This window comes from Bos javanicus, chromosome 25, assembly GCF_032452875.1.
Source record: "Bos javanicus breed banteng chromosome 25, ARS-OSU_banteng_1.0, whole genome shotgun sequence".
Lineage (NCBI taxonomy): Eukaryota > Metazoa > Chordata > Mammalia > Artiodactyla > Bovidae > Bos > Bos javanicus.
Genome location: NC_083892.1, coordinates 37,763,643 through 37,783,722, shown reverse-complemented (window position 1 = coordinate 37,783,722; position 20,080 = coordinate 37,763,643). Strand labels below are relative to the sequence as shown.

Genomic DNA, 20,080 nt, shown 5'->3' with positions numbered 1-20,080 from the left:
ACCACACCTGTCACCCAGGTGCTCCTGGCACACCTGGCCTCCTTTGCAGCTCGCGGGGTCGAGCGGGTGCAGCCAACCTCTGTCCCCAGACCGGGTGGACCACACCAGTGACAGGGCCTGGTGGGAGCTGACCTGGGTCCTGCTGTCCCTTCAATGCCCTGGTCTGCCCGGGGCCCTCCTGAGGCTGCGGCGGCTTCTGATGGGCTGCTAGCCCTAACAGGGACGGGAAGGTACCCGGCCAGGCATGCGGTGGAAATCCAGCCATAGGCTGCTATGCGAACCCACTGCTCCAGGTGGAGGGCACGGATAAGCCAGTCACCACCCACCCACCAATCCCTGTGCCGGACACTGTCCAGATGTCCAGCCAAGAACAAGCCTGCATGACCTTTGCTCCTGGAGAGCAGTCGAGGTCGACACTGTGGATGGGCCGGGGGGGCGCCCAGGCAGGTCCCCTGAGGGGCGGGAGGCCAAGGGTGGTGAAGGACAACCCCGTCACGGGGTGACCACCCCTGGGTCATCCCAGCAGAGGGGGTGTGGACTCTGGGGGTAGCCCAGCCTGGCCCCATGCCGGGTAAACGCTCGTTGATTAAACGGAGCCCCGTCCACCGGCTTCCTCTGGAAGCGGAAGTAGCCGTAGCCGCCCCCTGGCGCTCGACCCAACATGGCGGCGGCGGCGGCGGCGGCGGGCGCAGGGCGACCGCCTGAGGCGAGGGCTCTCACCGTTGGGCCTGGAGGGGGACACGGAGCTGCGGTAGAAGGCGGAGCCGTCCCTCGCCACGGCCCACACCTGGTAGCAGGCGCCGATGGAGACGGAGGTGAAGGGCTGGTCGGTGCCCACGTGCATCCAGCAGAAGCCCTGAGGCGAAGGAGGGATGCTCAGGGCTGCTCCGTCCTGCCTGTCGCCCGCCCGGCCCCAGGGCGGACGGCTCGTCACGCCAACCTCGACCTCAGCTCCAAGTGCCCGCTGGCCTTAGACCACCTCGGGCCACTTCCGGACCCAGGGACCCTCCTGGGCAGGCCCGGGGAGGCCAAAGCCCAGCCCTACCCCACGGCGGAGGTGTGTCTCGGTAAGAATCCGCTGGACCCCTGAAGGGGGGGCTGGCGGGCCGGGCAGATCCTGGTTTCCCCCACCGGGTGCCCACCTCGGGGTTGAGCTCGGACACACCCAGACGGCACAGCACGTCCCCCTTGTCACTGATGGCCCAGAGCGCGATGTTCAACCCGCTCCCGTGGGCGCCTGGGCTCTCGGGGATGATGGACACATCTCTGAGGGCCACGGAGGTCACCTCCAGCCAGGGCCCAGTGGTCACCAGCTTGCACTTTCTGAGCGGCAGAGAGAGCAAAGCCCCTGTCACCCTGGTGGTGCTGGGAGCCCCAGGGCTACCTGCTCTGGACAGAAGGGGCAGCTAGACCCCTGACCCTGGGAGGACCCACCCTCCTGTGCTGTCTGCCCTGCCCTGGCACCACTCCAAGCCAGCCCCCCCCAACCCCCCAGGATCCTGCAGGGCCCTGCCAATGACATTTCTCTTATTTGTTCTTGAAAACAAACCCTTCAGAAACAGCCCTGGGAGCCCGGGGGCACTTCCTGGGCTGACATTTATTTTGATCCTGTTTTCTCCTCCCCAGTTGTAAATTCCCCTTTTCTTCCACAGGGACTGAGGCCGAGCAGGGAGGGGCGTGGCCACACCCCCCAGTTACCTGCCTTCTCACCTGGCCCAGCACCTTCTCCTGACGAAATCCTTCATGGTTTTGTACTTGTGGTACGAGCTGCAAGAGGAAGAAGCTGAAGTCAGCACCATTCTGTGGCATTTTCTAGAAAGCAACGCTGCACGCTCATTCCTTCTCCCGGGGCCTCAGTGTGAGCTAAGCAGGGGCAGCAGGTAACAGGACACCATCCTCCTGCTTCAGGGGCCTCCAGCCCCACCCAGGCCTCCCTCGGGAGGGGGTCTCCCTGGGGTCAGGGTCTCCCTGGGGCTGGGACCTCACTGAGGCCACGACGTGGCAGCTACCTGGAGGTGGGTGGTGGTTTCTAGCTAAGGGGCCTCTGAGCCTCTGAGCCCTCCCCATCCCAGGCCTCATATCACTCTTCTGGGAGCCGTCAAGTTCAGGGCTTGAGGTCAAAGGGAAGGCTCAGATCAGGATAAACCTCCTCCCCGCCGGACTTCATCTGCTCAGAAGCCTCAGCTCAGGCTCTGGCTCGGTCTTTCTCGGCTCCGTCCTACATCTGAACGCGACTCGTGTATCGTGAAGGGCCTGCGCCACTGGGCAGGGTGGAGGGGCTTCGCCCGACTTCGCCAGGCCTGACACTCGGGGCCCCAGCCCCCCTGAGGGCCCCTGCCCACAGAGAGAGAGAGATGCTCACGCAGGGAAGTCACTGGCGTACTGCCACCCCTCTGGGTCCGTGCCGCCAGGGACGCTGAAATCCACGAACCAGTCAGAAACCTGGAGGAACAGGCGGGTCGGTGTGGGCAGACCCCCTACTGCAACCTCTGCCCCACCCGCAGCCCGGAGCTCACCCAGGTCCACTGCAGGGACGGGGGCTTCGTGCTGGCCTTGGTGCACTCCTGCAGGCCCGTGGCATCACTCCACATGTACCGGTCGGTGGGCAGACCCCTGCACGGGACACCAGGGGTGAGGTGATGCCAGAGAGAGGGGAACACAGCACCGCCACCGCCCGCCGCCCGGGTGCCTGCATCTCCTGTGGGGAGGGGTGGGGCGGGCAGAAACAGGAGCTCCAGACACCAGACAGCCAGCCCACCAGCCTGGGGCCTGTGGACCCCACCCCCCTTCTCTTGCGTCGTGTGTGGTCGCGTCCTGCGGGCGTGACCTTATTTGGAAAGGGGGTCTCTCCAGAAGGCCTGGCTGAGATGAGACAGTTGCTGAGTGGGCTCTACTCCACTATGACAGCATCCTTACGAAAGAGGAGACTTGGACCCAAGCTTCCCAAATCAGGAAGCTGATGTGAAGACCAGGAGAAGGCCATGTAATGACTAAGTGATGCCGCCACCAGCCAAGGGAGCGCCTGAGGCCCCTGGAGCCAGGAGGGAGACTGGAACAGATCCTCTCCACAGCCCTCATGGGGAAGAGACCTGCTGACACCTGACTCAGACTCCGAGGCCTCTGGAACCTAGAGGATGGAAGTCTACTGTTTAAGCTATTAGCCCGTGGGGTTCTGTTACAGCAACACTGCCTGACTGACACTCCCAGCACTCACAGTGCCGGATGGTCTCCCCAGGTGGCTCTGACCCTGGGGAGCCCAAGGACCAAGGTGCGAGTGAGCAAGAAGGGCAGAGGCAGGCAGATCAGCACCTGTGTGGACCCTACACACAGCTGAAGCAGAGGTTTCCAGAACACATGCAGGCATTGCGTATAAGCTGCCTTAGAAGAGCTCAAACCCTGATATCCTGAGATGAACAGAGAGACACAAATATTTACATGTGAGGAAACCCTTTAAACTGTCCGTATGAAAGGTCACAAACGGTCCACCCATCCACGACTGAGGAGAGGTTAGATAAGCCTGTCCACCCTCCGGGATTGAGTTGGGAGGCTGTCACCCACCATCTCTACGTGCCTGACTGTCCCCCTTGCCGCCCCCACTACCAGCAAACGCAGGCATACAGGGACAAGTAGAAGAACACTGCAAGTGGCTGCTATCTGGTTAGTGGGATTAGAGTTTTTATTCTTCATGTTACTTCGTAGTTCTTTTCATCAATTTGAAAAAACAAGGAAATTTAAAAAGTTTGTGCCAGTTATCCTAGTATCAAAAATATGAACCATATAAAAATATAAAAATACCATTTTTAAGATATCAAGACCCTCATCTCGTAGAAAATCACAAAATGTTATTAAAAAGAAATTAAAAGATCTACATAGGACTTCCTTGATGGTCCAGTGGTTAAGAATCCTCCTGCCAATGCGGAGGACAGGGCTTTGATCCCTGCTGTGGGAAGATTCCGCATGCCATGGGGCAGCTGAATCCACTTAACCACAACTAATTTACTAGAACAACTCACAGAACTCAGGAAAGCTCTCTACTTAGGAGGGAACGCTCGTAGTTTTATTATACCAGGACCAGTGGAAAGAAGAAACCCACAGGGCAAAGTCTTCCCCGGAGGCTCCCCAACGCTGAACTTAGATAAGACTGCTCTGGCCGCTGGAACTCAATGCAACGGCTTTAAAGGCTGAGAAATACCGCAACTTGTTTACTTTCTAAAACAAGCAAAAGAACGTGTCCCAGTAAGAGTGTGAGAAACATGTTTCTACGCTGAGAGAGCAGGAACTAAGAAGAGGCATGCGATCTAGCTTTTCTAGAGTGTCTCCACTTCTGTCCCAGACACAGTGCCACTGACTCTCTTGTCCCAAAGCCTCATGTCTGGAGAGTTAAAATAATTTTTGGTGGAGGCTACAGTGTCCTCAGTAGCTTCCATTAAGCAGAACTTTTTTAAAAAGTCAAAGAGCACCAGATGGGATGGGGAGGGGGTGGCCGTGTTCTGTCTCTTGACCCTGGTAGTGATTATGTTGGGGTTTGATTTCCGATAAGTCAGTAATACACAGGCTTCCCAGATGGCACTGGTGGTAAAGAACCCGCCTGCCAGTGCACGAGTAGGAGGTGTGAGTTCAGTGCCTGGGTCAGGAAGATCCTCTGGAGGAGGGCACGGCAACCTACTCCAGTATTCTTGCCTGGAGAATCCCATGGACAGAGGCGCCTGGCGGGCCACAGTCCATGGGGTTGCAGAGTCAGACACGACTGAAGCGACTTAGCACGGTGAAGCACGCACACGGTGATAGATGTGGCCGTGTCTATGTATGTCTACATGTACTTCGATAGACACATCTCACCGCATGTATGTATATGCACATTTCATGAGCTTGATATATGTTATGCTCTCCATAACTGAGTTTTTAAAATATGTGTTATACTTAAAGATTCATGGAAACATCCTGCAGCCAGTCAGATCCAGTTAGTTCCACGCTGGGGGCCGGACGCCAGCTCTCCCACTGCTCGGGACGCGGCTGTCCGACTGGGCCCTGCTTCCGCAGGCGCCCACGTAGCCCACCTGCTGGTGTAGCCTGTGACGGGGTTCCAGCGCTGGTTCTCGTAGATGTGGACGCACTTCACGTCCCACTGTGTGAAGACGTTGCTGGTGCTGCTGGCCAGGCCTGGGGGGAGAGGAGGTGGTCACACCTAAGCCACACCGGCTGCCCTCCCGGCCAGGTGAGAGTAGGCAAGCGGGCAGCCCGGGAGGGCTTGGTGGGCTGGCTGGCTGGGGTTTCTCTCTTCCTGGGGGCAGGAGAACCTGCCACTCTTCTGCCGCAGCCTCCCAGCCTCTTCCCCCTTCGATCTCACTTACCTGGCACCCGGCAGGTGTGAGGGCCCCCCCAATGCCTTACTAACAGAGGTGCCTTGGACCCCTCACGTGACCCCCACAAACCCCATGTTCTCATCTGTAAGACGGGGACAGAGGGAATTCCTGCCTCACAAGCAGGGATGCCATTAAGCCCGTGTAGACGTGTGTCCCAGCGGTCTCAGTGGACCACGGTTCCAAAGGGCTAGCCACCCTCACTGTGGGGCGTGTGGGCCAGGGCGTGAAGTGTCCCGTTTCAGGCTTTGCTTCTGCCTCCGTTTATCCCTGCCTCTGGCACACAGGGAGCCCACGGGGGTTCAGCAAGCTGTCACCCCCTAAGGCACAGCCCCCACTAGAGAGGGACTGGAATTAAGCCTGGGAATCGAGAGACCGTGGTTCCGGCAGCTGTCCTCCTGAAACCTGCACGGTCTCCGGCTCAGCCATGGGTGCCCAGGAAGGCTCGTTGGAGGCCAGGCCTTTGTGGGCTCGCGCCGTGTGCTTTGGCCCCGGGACGTGGAGGTTGGCAGAGGTGAAGGTCACCCATCAGCCAAGCGCCAGCATGGGGGCAGAGAAGCCAGCCAGGGATTAGAGCGGGGTGGGCCTGGGGGAGCGGGGCCCGCCTTCACCTTGGAAGCAGCCTCCGCCGTAGCCGCCTGTGTAGACCCAGGCCGTGTGGTCGTAGCCGATGCCCCACACCACGCCCCGGCTGTTGGCTTCCACCACCCGCAGGTGGCCGCCTATCTGCCGCCAGAACCTGCAGCGTGAGGAGAGGGGGACATGTCCAGCAGGCCTCTCCATCCTCGTCCCCTCCCTCCGCGGCCCGCCACGGCTCCCGTTTGACTCAGCTTTGGTCTCCAGTGACGGACGCGACTGAGAACGAGGGAACCTGCTCGGCTTCCGCAGGGGGATTAACCAGCTAAGGGGGCCCAGAGCGGGAGCAGGAGCCGGTCAGGCCTGCGGTGGGCAGGGCCTTCAGGAGTCCCTGTCCGTGGAGCTGTGTGGGTAACGGGGACGGTTGTGGGGAGCTGAGGTCAGCACCCTGAGTTCCCACGCCCCGGGTCGGGGTGGGTCATGGCAGAGCAGAGTGAGCCACCGCATGGGCCGGCATGGTCTCCCAGATGTGGGGGGTGTGGCCACCCAGGTCGCCTCCTGAGGGCGGAGGCCCTGCACTGTCAGCAGGGGGGCTCGTCTGGGCCCCAGGCACACAGGGCCACCAGGAGCGGACAAGCAGAGGGCGAGCGGACATGCCCTCTCCCTCCTGTGTGGGGCCCCGGCCTCACCCATGTGCCCCCAGTCCTCGTGCACTCTGGGTGACGGGGGGCAGCGGCAGGACCGGAGCCCTGTGTCCCAGGACTCTGCTCACACTGTCCCCCTCGGGGGGGGCCACACCTGCTTCACCCCCAAGCCCTGCCATGTTCTTGATGCCCCCTTGGGGTCCTCGCACAGGCCGGGCCGGTGGGAACCCACATCTGGGGTCAGGCCAGGCCCCAGCCCTCAGCCCCCAGCCCAGTCGGGTGCAGCCCACCCACATCTGGTCGCAGGGCAGCCGGCGCTCAGGGCCCTCGAGGTCCGGACTGGGCTCGCTCACAAAGATGTCCCCCTTGCAGGTGACGGACCAGATGGCCTGTGGGGAGGGGCGGCCGTGCATCCTCCGGCTCTCGCAGCAGGACAGGTTGAGCAGGGTGAGCTGGCGAGGGGGCAGGCGGGTCAGCGAGACCGGGCTGGCCCCAAGATGGCGGCCCCTGCCCCCGCCCAAGGGACCCCCGCCCGCTCACCCAGTCGCTCATGTCCTGCTCGGTGGCAGCGGCCAGGCGCACGGGCCACCTCTGCCGCGTTCTCTCGGGGGTGTACAGGGCGAAGGAGTGCTTGGCCTCACTGAACACGGGGACCAGCGCCGTCACCTCGTTGAGGAACACGTGGATGTACTGCATGCAGAGCGGGGGTCAGCGGGACCCTGGGTGGAGCCCGGCGCCGTGGGGGAACAGGGACAGAGGGCCTTGGGGGCCCCAGAACGGTGGGGCTCCGTGCGCAGTGGGAGGCATGGCCACTGTGGGGGCTCGCTCCTGAGCAGAAACCTGAGTGACCTTTTTGATGTTTAGGACTGGATTGATTTGGTTCAAACCCCAGCCCTGGTGGGAGTTTGACTCTGCCTCCAGAACCTGCTCCCTCCTCTGGAACTGGAGGGCCGGCACATTATGCCCCCACTGCCCGGGATGCGGCCACCAGCTCCCTTCCCTGGAAGACCCCTCCCCTACACACGGCACCACCCCCCCCGTACCTCCCCCTCCCCTAGACACCCCACCTCATTCTCCCCTAGACACCCCCCCGTACCTTGCCCCTCCCCAGACACCCCCCACCTCCCCAGCCCCTCCACAACACCCCCACCACCTTCTTCTCCTCATGGACCACGTAGTAGATGAAGAGGATGCTGTCCTGAGCCCCGTCATGGCCCGTGAGCTGCTCCAGGGCCACGTGGACATCCATCCACTTGTGGGGTTTCCAGTCACACCACCACTGCAGGGCCCCGGTCTTCACCCACACAGACTAGGGCAGAGCCGGGAGCACAGGGGTACGGAGTCACAGGCCGGCCCCGGGGGCCCCAACACTCCAGCCCTGCACCCAGCACCCCAGGGCCACCCTGCTCCCTTCGTTGCCTCAGGGGGCGCTGGCCCCCCCCCACTTCACCCTAAGAACAGAAGTGACACCATCAGACACCCGCCCGGAGCCAGGCCCCCAGCCAGCAGGTTCTGTGAGTCTGGGGGTTAGCACCCCACTACCCTCTGCACAGGGTGGGGAAACTGAGGCCCCGGGCGGTTCTGTGCCCAACGCGGGGACCCACACCAGCCAAGACGGGGCCAGGTCCTCTGTGCCGGGAGCATGGTGAGGCCGCGTACAACTCTCCTCGGGGCGGGCGTGCAGCAGGCACTTAATGGATGCCTGCTGGAGGAAGTGCCCCGAGCGTTGCGCACCTGCTCCACCGCTTGCTCGTAGTGCTGGAAGTTCTCCAGCTCCCGCTTGGTCCTTTCCGTGAGCTGCTGGAAGATCTGCTTCCGCCAGGCGGCCGTCTGGGCCGGTGTGATGGACAGCGAGAGCGTCTGCACCGAGGGGCACAGGCCTGCCGGCCAGCACAACCTCAGTGCAGGGCGCCAGGCCAGCCTCAGCCCTTTCTTTCCGGAAGGCTAGGCTAGCATCTCTGTGAAATGTCCTGTGAGCCCTCCCTGCCGACATTCACCCTTGTAGGGAAGCTGGTGTCCCCCCACGTCAGCCTGGGACAGCCGCCCCTGCTGGGACGGGGAGGAGAGGGGTGCCAGGCCAATGCCCTTCCTTTCGACTGCCCGACTGGTCGCAGAAGGCTCCAGAAAGACGGGCTGAGCACGGTGGGGGCGCCAGGCTTGCTCCAGATGCCCCCGGGTCCCGTCTGCGGCGCTGGGCGGCTGCACTTACCCGACTGGGTGGTGAACCACTTCAGCGTGGTGTGGGCCTCCACGGCACAGCCTCCGCCGGACACCCAGGCCCACAGTGCGTGGCAGTCGGTGCTGTCGGGCTCCTCCAGGCCTAGCGGGAGGAGCCTCAGCGAGGAGAGGTCGGTGGCCTCCGGAAAGTTGGCAGTTGCGTGGCTGGGCCCCTTCCAGGACTCCTTCCCACGCAGCCCAGCTGGGCTGGAGGCAGGGCCGGGGACCTCCCAGGAGGCATCCGTATTGCCGGGACCACAGGACTCAGCACTGCCCCTCACTTCGTTGCCAAAGAAGCAGCCGGCGCTGGAAGGAAGGGGGCAACCTGTGACTCCCTTGAACACATACTGTGGGACCCCCTGGGCAAATCACTGCCTCTTTGCCACAGACACCAAAACCTTCTCCCCAGGGAGCAGGAACCCCAGGAACTTGGAAAGGTCTCTGCGTCACACCCGGACCAACCAAACCAATGTATCTTGGGTGGAGATCTGGCAGCGTTGTGGCTTTTTTATTGAGGGATGTAAAATGTACCATTTAAAATTATAAAATGCAGTGGCATTATGTACATTTGCAGTGTTGTGGAACCACAACCAACTTCCAGAACCTCACCGCCCCGGATGTAAACTCTGTAGCCATTAAAGAGGCCCTCTCCACTCTCCTCTTTTACCCCTAGCCGGCTCGAAGTCTCCATGGACCCGCCTGTCCCTGACACTTCACACTCATGGCATGGTCAGACTGTGGCCTTTTGTGACCACCGCCGCTTAGTTTAATGATGGCAAGGGTCATCTGTGCTGTGGCGGGTGTCAGCTCTTCATTCCTTCTTATTGTTAGATAATATTCCATTGTATGGATACACTGTTTTATCCATCAATTCTTCCACTGACAGACATTTGAGTTGTTTCCACATTTTGGCTATTGTGAGTATAAGGGGTGCGTCAGTCGCTCAGGCGTGTCCAACTCTTTGCGACCCGATGGGCTCTAGCCCAACAAGCTCCCCTGTCCACGGGATTCTCCAGATGAGAACACTGGAGTGGGTTGTCATTTCCTTCTCCAGGGGATCTTCCTGACCTGGGGATCAAACCTGCGTCTCCTGCATTGGCAGGCGAATTCCTTACCACTAGCAACCCCTGGAAGCTCATCCGTGCTGCGATAAATATTCGTGAACAAACTTTTGCTTAAACGTCTGTTCGGTTCTTCTGGGCCTCTTTCTGGGGCTGAAACTGCTGGGTCCTGTCGTAGCTCCGTGGTTAGCCTCGTGAGGAGCTGCCACGCTGTTCTCCAAAGTGGCTGCCGCGTCGTTCACACCCCCAGCAGTGCAGGGCAGGAGGGTGCCGGTTTCTCCACATCCTGACAACACTGATTCTGTCTCTGTTTTTGATTATAGCTGTTCTGGTGGGTGTGAAGTGGTATCCAACGTGTTTCGTTTTGTCTTTGTAATGTGGTTTTGTTTGTGTTTCCCTCATGCCTCGTGACGTCAAGCATCTTTTCCTCTGCTTGTGGCCACTCACGTACCTACTATGCAGAAGCATCTGTTCAAGTCTTTCTCCTCCCTGCTTTTTCTTTTCGTTTATTTGGTGCCTTGGGCCTTAGTTGAGGCGCGTGGGACCTTTGATCCTCATTGTGGCATGCACACTCTGTTGTTAAAAATACACGTTTATGTATTTGGCTGCATTGGGTACTGGTTGCGGCACGCGAAATCTTCGTTTTGGGATCTTTCTTTGTGTCTCATGGACTCTCTAGTTGTGGCACGTGGGATCCTAGTTCCTCAACCAAGAAAAGAAGGGCATTGCAGGGCAGATCCTTAGCTGTGGGAGCTCCAGGGAAGTCCCCCCTTGGCCCTTTGCAGTTGTTTTTATCTGTTGTTGAGTTGCAAGAGCCCTTTATGTATTCTAGATAGTAAGCCTTGTCAAATATATGATTTCCAGTATTTTCTCCCATCCTTTCGATTTTTTCATTTTCTTGAAGTGTCCTGAAGTGAAGTCGCTCAGTCGTGTCCGACTCTTTGCAATCCCATAGACTGTAGCCTACCAGGCTCCTCTGTCCATGGGATTTTCCAGGCAAGAGTACTGGAGTGGGGTGCCACTTCCTTCTCCAGAAGTGTCCTTAGAGGCACAGAATTTTCTTAATGTTGATGAACTCTGACTTATCTATGTTTCCTTTAGTTGCTTGTGCTTTGGGTGTCATATTTAAGAAGCCGTTGCCAAACCCAAGGTCACAAAGATCTGGCATCAATGGTTTTGGAAGTTCTCAGCTGATTCCAATGTGCTGACCACTTAGAAAACTACTGGCTGAAGAGCTGCAACCCGCAGGTAAACCCCACCTGGCCGGCGTCCTGGCCCCTCTAGGCTGCCGGTGCAGCCGAGTGCTGACCGCTGAGCTAGGGGAGCGGAGGGTGGAGACCAGCGTCTGAGGGGGCCCAAGCTGCAGACAGGATCGCGGGCAGCCCCTGTCACAGAGCAGAGGCGGTGCCGGCTGAGGCGCTGGGTCACCTGCCAGTGTTCCCCTGGCCAGCGGGCAGGACTGGGCCGTGTTCCCCCTCTAACCCCAGGGAGCCCAGGGCGTGGTCCCCAGAGCTAGGGCCGGGCACACCTGGGACCTTGCGAGAAACAAAGAACCTCGAAAAGGAAGCTCTGAGGGCTGGGCGTGGGGATCCCAGGGAGTTAGGCCTCCAGGAGTTCTGGGCTCAGTCCCAGGCCTCGCCTCCTGCTTAGAGACCCTTCACCTTCCTTCCTGCTCTCCTCTCCTCGGACACAGGGCCTGAGCATCCCGGGAAAGTAAGCCTTTTCTCGCCCAGACCCTGAGGCTTTGAGACCAACAGCCAGCCCACTCGGGACAGCCCCAAGCCCCGTATGGATGGACGCCCTGGCCTCGCCAAGCTGCCCACTCCCGCCTCCCACGCACAGCGCTTGCCCTTGGGCCCGGTAGGACCCCGGCCCAGGAGGGGAGGAGGCCCCACTGCCGCAGGTTGCCATGGGTCCGGCCTGACGCCCTCCTGCCTCCTCCTACCCTGCCCGCCCAGCCCAGCCTGCCAAGCCCGTCAGCGTCACCTGTGGAGGCTGAAGGAGCTGCCGGAGAGCGAGCGGTCGCCCTCCCGGCCGGCAACGATAACCTTCCACGTCTTCCCACTGAGCTCGCTCTGGGTGACGCCCTGACGGAAGTACAGGGCCCGGTCCACACAGCCGATGCCCCAGACCTGCACAGAGAGGTACTGCTGAGTGGGCGGTGTGGAGCCCCCTTCCTTTGGGGGGTGGGGGGACCGCGTGGGGCGAGCACCCCAGGTCTAGGACACGTCTCGGGGTGTTCCTGGGAAGGCCCTGGGGGCTGTGTGCCGAGTACAGGACTCGGATGCAGGAAGCAGAGGCCAGAGGGGCCGGGGCGGGTGCAGCTCCAAGTCCTAGGGAAGCAGGGACCCCTGCCTGGCTCCACAACCTCAGGCCGACTCAGGGCTTTGGGGCACCAGGGTCCACAGAGGTGCCAGTGCTGGTGGGCGCTGCGTGGGGATAGACTCCCACCCGTGTCCCCATCCTCCGTGTGGCATTTTGTGAGAACGAAGCTGCTCCCCAAGTGAACCCAGAGGATGCTCCTGGTCTTTCTGAAGCGGCAAAATAGCCTTCTTGATTCCAATCTCATTTTTAGGGGGAAGATGGCCAAGCAAGCCTCCTGCCCTCTATCTTTGGGCGCTGAGGAAGGTGGGTACGTGGGTAGCTGAGAGGCCCAGAGAAGGGGCCCTGGCTCTGGGGGTGCCCGAAGGCAGAGCCGTGGCCCCAGGAGACCTTGCTGTGGAGATCATAGCATCTCTGTCACTTGGTCATGGCCCATGGCCTCTGTGATCAGGCCCGTGGGCACCAGCTAGCGCCCACCTCGCCCCTGCCCATTGTGCCCAGCCCACCAGGGCGGGTGAGGAGGGTGAGTGGGCATAGGAAAGGCTGCCACCCCTGCACCCCGGAAGCGCTTTTAGAGCAACGGGAAAGGCGTCACCCGCACCCTCAAGTCTTAAAAGTAGCCAAACCTCTGTCTACGAGGAGGAGGCTACCCTGTAGGAACCATGCTTGTGGTGCTCCTGATGCTGGCGAGACACCGCTGCTAGAGTTGGAAAATGTTTTGCCCTTTACCTGTGCGCAAATACCTCTTAGCACGCTTCCCAGTCTCCAGGGTGAACGCCCTGCCCAGATCTGTGCTCGTGACCACTGCTCTGGGGCTCAGCCGGAATCGGCCCCCCAGCTGCCCTCGTGGGCTTGCAGTGTGTGCCGGCCCTAGGCCCCTCCCCTAGCGGCCTCACGAGCAGGCCTAGTGGAAAGGGACAGTGGGGAGCAGGGAGCACCCGCTCTGAGGCTGCCCCCGCCGACCACGGCTCAGAACCACACACACCTGGTCATTCAGGCCCACGTTCACCATCATCATTTCTCCAAACATCTCGATCCAGCTGGTGCCACAGGGATTGTGAGAGTTGACACCTCTTCGGAACCAAACCTGGGAAATCAGAAATAAACACACCCCCCTGGAGTGCCACTCAAATGGAAGGGTTTTTTTTCTTTCTTTAAAGTCTCAGGAAGAATAAATGAGTAATTTGGTCCTTTGGTTCAGGCCACAGATGAGCACAGCACACCATTCAGAAAGGATGCCCTTGGGCCTCCCTGGTGGCTCAGCGGTGAAGAATCCCCCTGCCAACGCACAGGACACAGATGTGATCCCTGATCCAGGAGGGCCTACCTGCCGCAGAGCAACTAGGCCCGAGTGCCACAACCACTGAGCCTGTCTCTAGAGCCGCACCGCGCCGGGCTCTGCAACCAGGGAAGCCCCTTCAGTGAGAGGCCTGCGCACTGCGGCTGGGGGGCAACCCTCACTCCCTGCAACTGGAGGAAAGCCCCAACAACCGAGACCCAACACAGAAAAAATAAATGATTCTTTTAAAAAAGAAAGAAAAGATGCCCTGGGATGAGAGATAGTGGAAGCAAGAAGAAAAGAGATTGTGAAAGCAACTCAAAATAAGCTTATTTCACTGGACTTGCCTCCGATAAGGTAAAAATGAGCACTTCTAGACAGGAGGGGGAGGCAGTCAGTTAGCTGCGAGTTTGCTTCTGATATTTGGAATGCTGTGGCCTGGTGAGGGACAGTCATTCTGTGCTTGCTACAGGGGTGCAGGCAAGGCGGGGGAGGGGTCCCCAAAGAGCTCAGAGATCATCTGCGACAACAGCGGAAAAACGCACAGGGTTCGACTGATGCCGGCTATGTTCTAAAGAGTACAATTTTATTTTTTACTTTTTAACTACTGGCAGTGCTGGGTCTGTTGCCGTGTTGGCTTTTCTCTGGTCGTGGTGAGCATGGCTATTTATAGTTTGGGTACAAGGGCTTCTCATGTGGTGGCTTCTCTCGTTGCAGGGCATGGGCTCTGGAGCTCGAGGGCTCAATAGGTGTGGCCCACGAGCTTAGCTGCTCTGCATCATGTGGGATCTTCCTGGATCAGGGATCGAACCCATGTCTCCTGAATGGCAGGCGAATTCTTTACCACCAGGCCACTAGGGCAGCCCTGAAGAGTTAAGACCACACTCACAAGGACAAAAACCCACATGACCGTCAACGTTGAACCCTCAGACCCAGCCCCAGGGACCATCTTACCTTCCGGTCCTTAGTGACGGCCCAGACCACGCAGACGCCCGTGGAGACATGCAGGATCCCATTTTCAGACGTGGGCGGCTCCACTGTGGACCAGGAACTTCCTACCCGACCCCAGGAGGAAGTGCAGGCAGCCCCCATCACTAGGAGTCGGGGGTGGGTGGGGGGTTGAAGCCGGGCGCCCCCTACCCGCCTCTCCCAGCACAGCACGCAGAGCCGCCCACCTTTGGGGTTGTTCCTGTTGATTCCTTCCCGAACCAAGGCCTGGCCCTCCCAGAGTGTCACCCACAGCAGGTCGTGGGGCCCACAGCTGATCTGAACCGCCTCCCCGGGGGTGTCCACCAGGGACCACGACGAGCCTTCGGGGTTGTGGTGGCTGACGTTCTCTCTGTACCACACCTGGGAGGCGAGGGATACCAGCAGGGTCAGGCCAGAGCTCCATGCCGGCTCAGCTTCCAGAATTCGGCTGTATCTGCATCAGCCTGTGCACAGCCCAAACGGGGGGGTCTCCAGAGGACCCGGGGTCTCGAGGGGACCATCCAGATCTCCCTCACCTTGCCCCCGCTGCCATCCAGGGCCTCGAGCCAGATCAGACGTCTCCTGCCTATGCTAGAATACGCGACGCCGCCACGTGGATTTTGGCAGTCCCAGGGGACAGACCTCTTTTGTCACCTGCTTGACTTGTGAGAACTCCAGCCCTGGCCTGGGTGTCCTGCGCCCTCTAGTGGCCAAATGCTCTCAGCACACCTGTCTCTAAGAGAAACAGGGGGCTGGGTGGCTAGATAAGAAAACCTTCAACCCTCCTTTTTAGGAACGTTGGACTTCCCTGGTGGCTCAGACGGTAAAGCGTCTGCCTGCAATGCGGGAGACCTGGGTTCGATCCCTGGGTTGGGAAGATCCCCTGGAGAAGGAAATGGCAATCCACTCCAGTACTATGGCCTGGAAAATCCCATGGACAGAGGAGCCTGGTAGGCTACAGTCCAGGGGGTCGCAAAGAGTCGGACAAGACTGAGCGACTTCACTTTCACTTTTCAAGCTGCAAGGAGATCAAACCAGTCAATCCTAAAAGAAATCAATCCTGAATATTCATAGAAAGACTGATGCTGAAGCTCCAATACTTTGGCCACCTAATGCGAAGAGCCGACTCATTGGAAAAGACTCTGATTGAAGGCAGGAGGGGATGAGAGATAGTTGGATGGCATCACTGACTCAATGGACATGAGCTTGAGCAAGCCCCAGGAGATGGTGAAGGACAGGGAAGCCTGGTGTGCTGCAGTCCATAGGGTTGCAAAGAGTCAGACACAACTGAGTGACTGAACAACAACAAAAATGTTCTTTGGGCTTCCCTGGTGGCTCAGATAGTATAAGAATCTGCCTGCAATGCAGGAGACCTAGGTTCAATCCCTGGGTCAGGAAGATCCCCTGGAGAAGGAACTGGCAACCCACTCCAGTATTCTTGCCTAAAAATTCCATGGACAGAGGAGCCTGGTGGGCTATAGTCCATGGGGTCACAAAAGAGTTGGATATGACTAGAAATACACTTCACTTCAAAATGTTCTTTGCAAGGACTGATGCTGAAGCTCCAATACTTTAGTCACATGATGAGAAGAGCCACCTCATTGGGAAAGACCCTGATGCGGGAAAGGCTGAAGGACAAAAGAGAAGGGCGTGACAGAGGATGAGATGGTTAGATGGCATCACTGACTCAGTGGACACGGAGCTGAGCAAACTGGGAGATGGTACTGGAAAAACAGGGAAGCCTGCTGTGCTGCAGTCCATGGGGTCCAAAGAGTCGGACAGGACTTAGCAACTGAGTAACAACAACAAAATGTTCTTTCTGTCCTTAACTGGATGACAGGGAGCATAATCCGATATTTAAGATGGAACCACCTGCTTCTATTGCCCAAACCATGTGGCTCATTTCATCTGGAGGGGGCGGCATGTCTCTGTGGTCCTGGAGGGCGGGGGTCCACGGCCTTCCAACCCTGTCACCTCAACTTTTCTTTAAAAATTCTTTATTAGTGAGATTTATTACTCATTAATTTTATTTATAAACTTTAAATTCTATGCTATCTCAGCACAGTACTATAATATTTTTGAAATATGTAACATGGTCTCGCTTATGATAATGAATAAAACACTTTCAATGACTTAGTATAAACACTATTTTCCAAGGGAGAAAAGGGACACTGGAGTGCATAGGTTATAACTCTCGCACCATCGCCCTCATGCGTTCCATGTAATGGGCCCTATTTGCACATGAAGTTTTGCTGGGTGCTTCTTCAGACAGTTTACTGCTGCTGCTAAGTCGCTTCAGTCGTGTCTGACTCTGTGCGACCCCATAGACCGCAGCCCACCAGGCTCCCCCGTCCCTGGGATTCTCCAGACAAGAACGCTGGAGTGGGTTGCCATTTCCTCCTCCAATGCATGAAAGTGAAAAGTGAAAGTGAAGTCGCTCAGTCATGTCCGACTCTTCGCAACCCCATGGACTGCAGCCTACCAGGCTCCTCCGTCCATGGGATTTTCCAGACAAGAGTACTGGAGTGGGTGCCATCGCCTTCTCCTCCAGTGACTAAACCAGCGGCTGGATCCACAGCCCCCCACACTGCAGAACCAGTCCTGGGCAGCCCCCCTCCTGCTGCCTGCTGGGTTTGACCCAACTGTCTGCCCAACTTCGCCCAAAGCCCAGGTCCTGGTTCCACCTTTAATGGACTGCGGGAGTGATATAGGGGAGTGCTGGCTCACACCCGGCACGGCTCTCAAACCTGTTCTCCCCTCTCTCTGCATCCAGGTGGCCCCGCAGTGGCGCTGCGTCCGGTCCAGCTCCCCAGCACCCTTCAGTGTGGCTAAGAGAAAGCCACTACGGGGTGGCCTCGGCCTGGACCGAGCAGGACCTGGAGGTAGGCCTGATAAACGCCCTCTGGGACTGCTCCAGAGCCATCCAGAGAGCTTTGATCAGTTTGCGTTTAGAGCACTGAGGACTCAGAGTGTTAGATCCCTGCACCCAGGACCGTCTGTGTCGCTGTCACTGCTGCCGCCAGGGGTGGGTTTCGTTTCTTTGAATCACATTTCCTAGATCACAAGCTCCTGAGTGAAGACGCTCCTCTCCTCTCTAAACCTGCCCCCATCCACCCATCTATCCACCCATCCGAAAGCCTTGCATCCATCCATCCATCACCCACCCATCTACCCATCTATCTACCCACCCACCCACCCACCTAGTAATCCACTATCCATTCATCCATATACCTGTCTACCAACCCATCTGCTCATCCACCCATCCATGCATTCATCCATCCATTTATACACACACACCCACCTATCCACACCCCTCTGCATCCATCCACTTATCCACCCATCCTACCCACCCACCCTTAATATACTGGACACTGCTGTGTGGGAGGCACCACAGGGCACTGGGAAGGGAGCCTAGCCTTGCTCTGAGGAGCCAAGCCTGATGCAACCCAGCCCAGGGTGGGCGCCAACCAAGGCTCCAGGTGCTCAGAGGAGGGACAGGCCAGGACCAGGCACGCAGGGAGCTCAGAGGCCTCTAGGAGGACGAGGACCCAGGGGGTCCCCAGGACAGCAGGGTCACAGGACGGGGGACTGTGGGGCCCCCAGCAACATGCCACCTGCTCAGGCAGCCCCCACTGCTGGGACAGGACATGAAGAGGGCCCAGGGAGCGCCCTCCTTCGTCCACCCGGGAGGCCGGCGGGGGCAGCCTCTCCCCCACCCGCTCCGTGGGCGGCCCGGTCCGCCACCTCCCACCCGCAGCTCTGGGGCGCGGCCTTACCTTTCCCTGCAGGGTCACGGCCCACACGGAGAGGCGGCCCACGGGCTCGTCTGTGACCTCCCACCCACCCACAGAGAGGTCACTGAAGGGGTCAGGCAGTTGCTGGGGGTCGTCCTCCGAAGGGATCTGCATGGAAGGGGTGGGAGGCAGGAGGCCTCAGTGCCCGTGGGCGCCTGGGCCCGGGGCGGCGCTGGTCCGCTCCTGCAAGCCCCCACCCCGGCTGCCCGCCAGCCCTCAGCACGTGCCCTCTGTTCTCTAGCCTGGCTCTGCTGACTTCACAGGAAGGGCAGCATTGGGCGGAGGGCCCCTCTGCCGTGTCCTCCCCTCCACCAGCCCCAGGCTGGGCTGCTGGCCCCAAGGGCTCACAGTGGCCCCCACTTTGCTGTGACTCCATCTTCCACAGAGAAGGAGCTAACCCCAGAACACGGCCGTGGGGTGGGGGCTCCCGTGACCCTGACCGTCGCCCTGCTGCCTGGCTGCTCCCACCCCGGGGCCAGGCAGGCTGGGCCGGCAGCCCCCACCTCGTGGCATGGGCCCTCCAGAGAGGTCGGGCAAGGGTCTGAGGCCTTCCTCTCATTCAAGGCCCCCGAGCACCCCAGTCCAGGCCTCACACCCCTTGGTTGGTTTTTCTGGGTCACTGGAAAAATACAAGGGCCTGAGTGGCTCCTGCATGGGGTGGGGTTGGGGGGTGGGGGAGGAAGATGTACCAGATCGAGTCTCAGTCCGGGACAGGGCAGTCCAGAGACCAGGGCAACGCCCTGCTGTGCTGCCCTGGGCCACAGTCTGGCCCGGCTCCCGCAGCGGCCACCTCCCAAAGGAAGGGACACTGGGTCACAGCGTTCAACACTGGAGGGGGTCAGAGGCCAGGCCCCAGGCTAGGCGCGCGGGTCCACGCGCCCTCCCCGCACAGGCCCGCCGCCTACGTGCCCCTGGCCCTGCAGGCCCCAGACCTTGGCCCAGGCGTCCTGAGACTTGTATCTCCTGTACCGGATCCACCGCCGGCGCCGCACGCAGGAATTCCACTTCTTGTCCCTCGTGTAAGCGGCAGGGAAGTCGATGGCATATGTCCAGCCCTGAAACATCAAGGTGGGGGTGGGGGGCTCTGGAAGTTTCCCGGGGAAGGCCAGGAAAGAGCTGGGGAAGGGGAGCGGGATGGTGGGGGGAGGCAGGAAAGAGCTGGGGAAGGGGAGCAGGATGGGGGGGGAGGCAGGGAAGAGCTGGGGAAGGGGAGCGGGATGGGGGGGGAAGAGCTGGGGAAGGGGAGCGGGAGGGGGGGGGGCAGCGTGTGGCCTGAAGCGTCACCCGTGGGCCCCGTCCAGCAAGCAGGGAGCGCGCGGCCCAGGGCGAGGCCCAATGCCACGGGGCGCGGGGACAGCACTGGGGGTACGGGGAGCCCCGCCGGCAAGACCCGAGTTCACCTACCCCTTTCTCCGAGTTCACCTACCCCTTTCTCCGTGGGTTCCCCTCCAAAATTCTCATCCACGTACCAGTCCGACTCCCACTCCCAGTGCGGCGAGGGCAGCGCCACCCCATCCAGCGGCCGGTGCTGGAGCCCACTCACGTCGCTCCACGGCCAGCGGTCACTCGGCAGGAGCGTCTCACAGAAGCCGCCCACGGGGTTCCAGCGCTGCGGGCGGAGGCAGAGACTGGCCTTAGGCCCGGGCGGTGAAGGCCTCTCCAGGGTCAGCAGGGCCCTCGCCTCGTCTCCAGGACAGGAAGTGAGCAGACGGCCACCAGAACCGCAACCTGAAGGGCAGGGACCTGCCGCCCTGGGTGGTGGGGGGCACGGCTGTCGTGAGCTCCCGGAACCCGCCCCGGAGCCTGTGCAGACCCGGCCAGTGGCCTGGGTGAGGACAGGACGCGGCGCGGGCTGCAG

The 20,080-nt window shown here is 59.9% G+C and overlaps 1 protein-coding gene and 1 long non-coding RNA gene across 7 annotated transcripts in view; one reads left to right on the top strand and one right to left on the bottom strand.

Annotated features, from left to right (window-relative positions):
- TECPR1 (tectonin beta-propeller repeat containing 1) overlaps positions 1–20,080 on the bottom strand; it is a 28,087-nt gene that overhangs the window by 2,835 nt on the left and 5,172 nt on the right. For 3 of the 5 annotated variants that reach the window (XM_061402179.1, XM_061402183.1, XM_061402180.1), the window contains 19 exons: positions 19,649–19,831; positions 19,155–19,277; positions 18,205–18,330; positions 14,635–14,809; positions 14,414–14,514; positions 13,166–13,267; positions 11,845–11,990; positions 8,790–9,103; positions 8,315–8,460; positions 7,734–7,889; positions 7,121–7,270; positions 6,875–7,032; positions 5,972–6,099; positions 5,058–5,160; positions 2,517–2,613; positions 2,363–2,442; positions 1,711–1,767; positions 1,143–1,323; positions 721–856 (listed from right to left, as the gene is read on the bottom strand). In XM_061402179.1, coding sequence (XP_061258163.1) covers positions 721–856; positions 1,143–1,323; positions 1,711–1,767; positions 2,363–2,442; positions 2,517–2,613; positions 5,058–5,160; positions 5,972–6,099; positions 6,875–7,032; positions 7,121–7,270; positions 7,734–7,889; positions 8,315–8,460; positions 8,790–9,103; positions 11,845–11,990; positions 13,166–13,267; positions 14,414–14,514; positions 14,635–14,809; positions 18,205–18,330; positions 19,155–19,277; positions 19,649–19,831 — 2,662 coding nt within the window. The remainder of the gene's footprint in view (positions 1–720; positions 857–1,142; positions 1,324–1,710; positions 1,768–2,362; positions 2,443–2,516; positions 2,614–5,057; positions 5,161–5,971; positions 6,100–6,874; positions 7,033–7,120; positions 7,271–7,733; positions 7,890–8,314; positions 8,461–8,789; positions 9,104–11,844; positions 11,991–13,165; positions 13,268–14,413; positions 14,515–14,634; positions 14,810–18,204; positions 18,331–19,154; positions 19,278–19,648; positions 19,832–20,080) is intronic. The other 2 variants (XM_061402181.1, XM_061402182.1) reach the window with 1 other exon arrangement.
- Positions 850–18,279, top strand: LOC133238748 (uncharacterized). 2 transcript variants are annotated; one of them, XR_009733613.1, is made up of 7 exons: positions 850–1,067; positions 1,653–1,880; positions 10,960–11,718; positions 11,817–12,002; positions 12,434–12,486; positions 13,382–13,816; positions 17,202–18,279. It is a non-coding gene; the product is annotated as an uncharacterized LOC133238748 (long non-coding RNA). The 2 variants fall into 2 exon arrangements; XR_009733612.1 differs by having other exon boundaries at positions 10,960–12,002.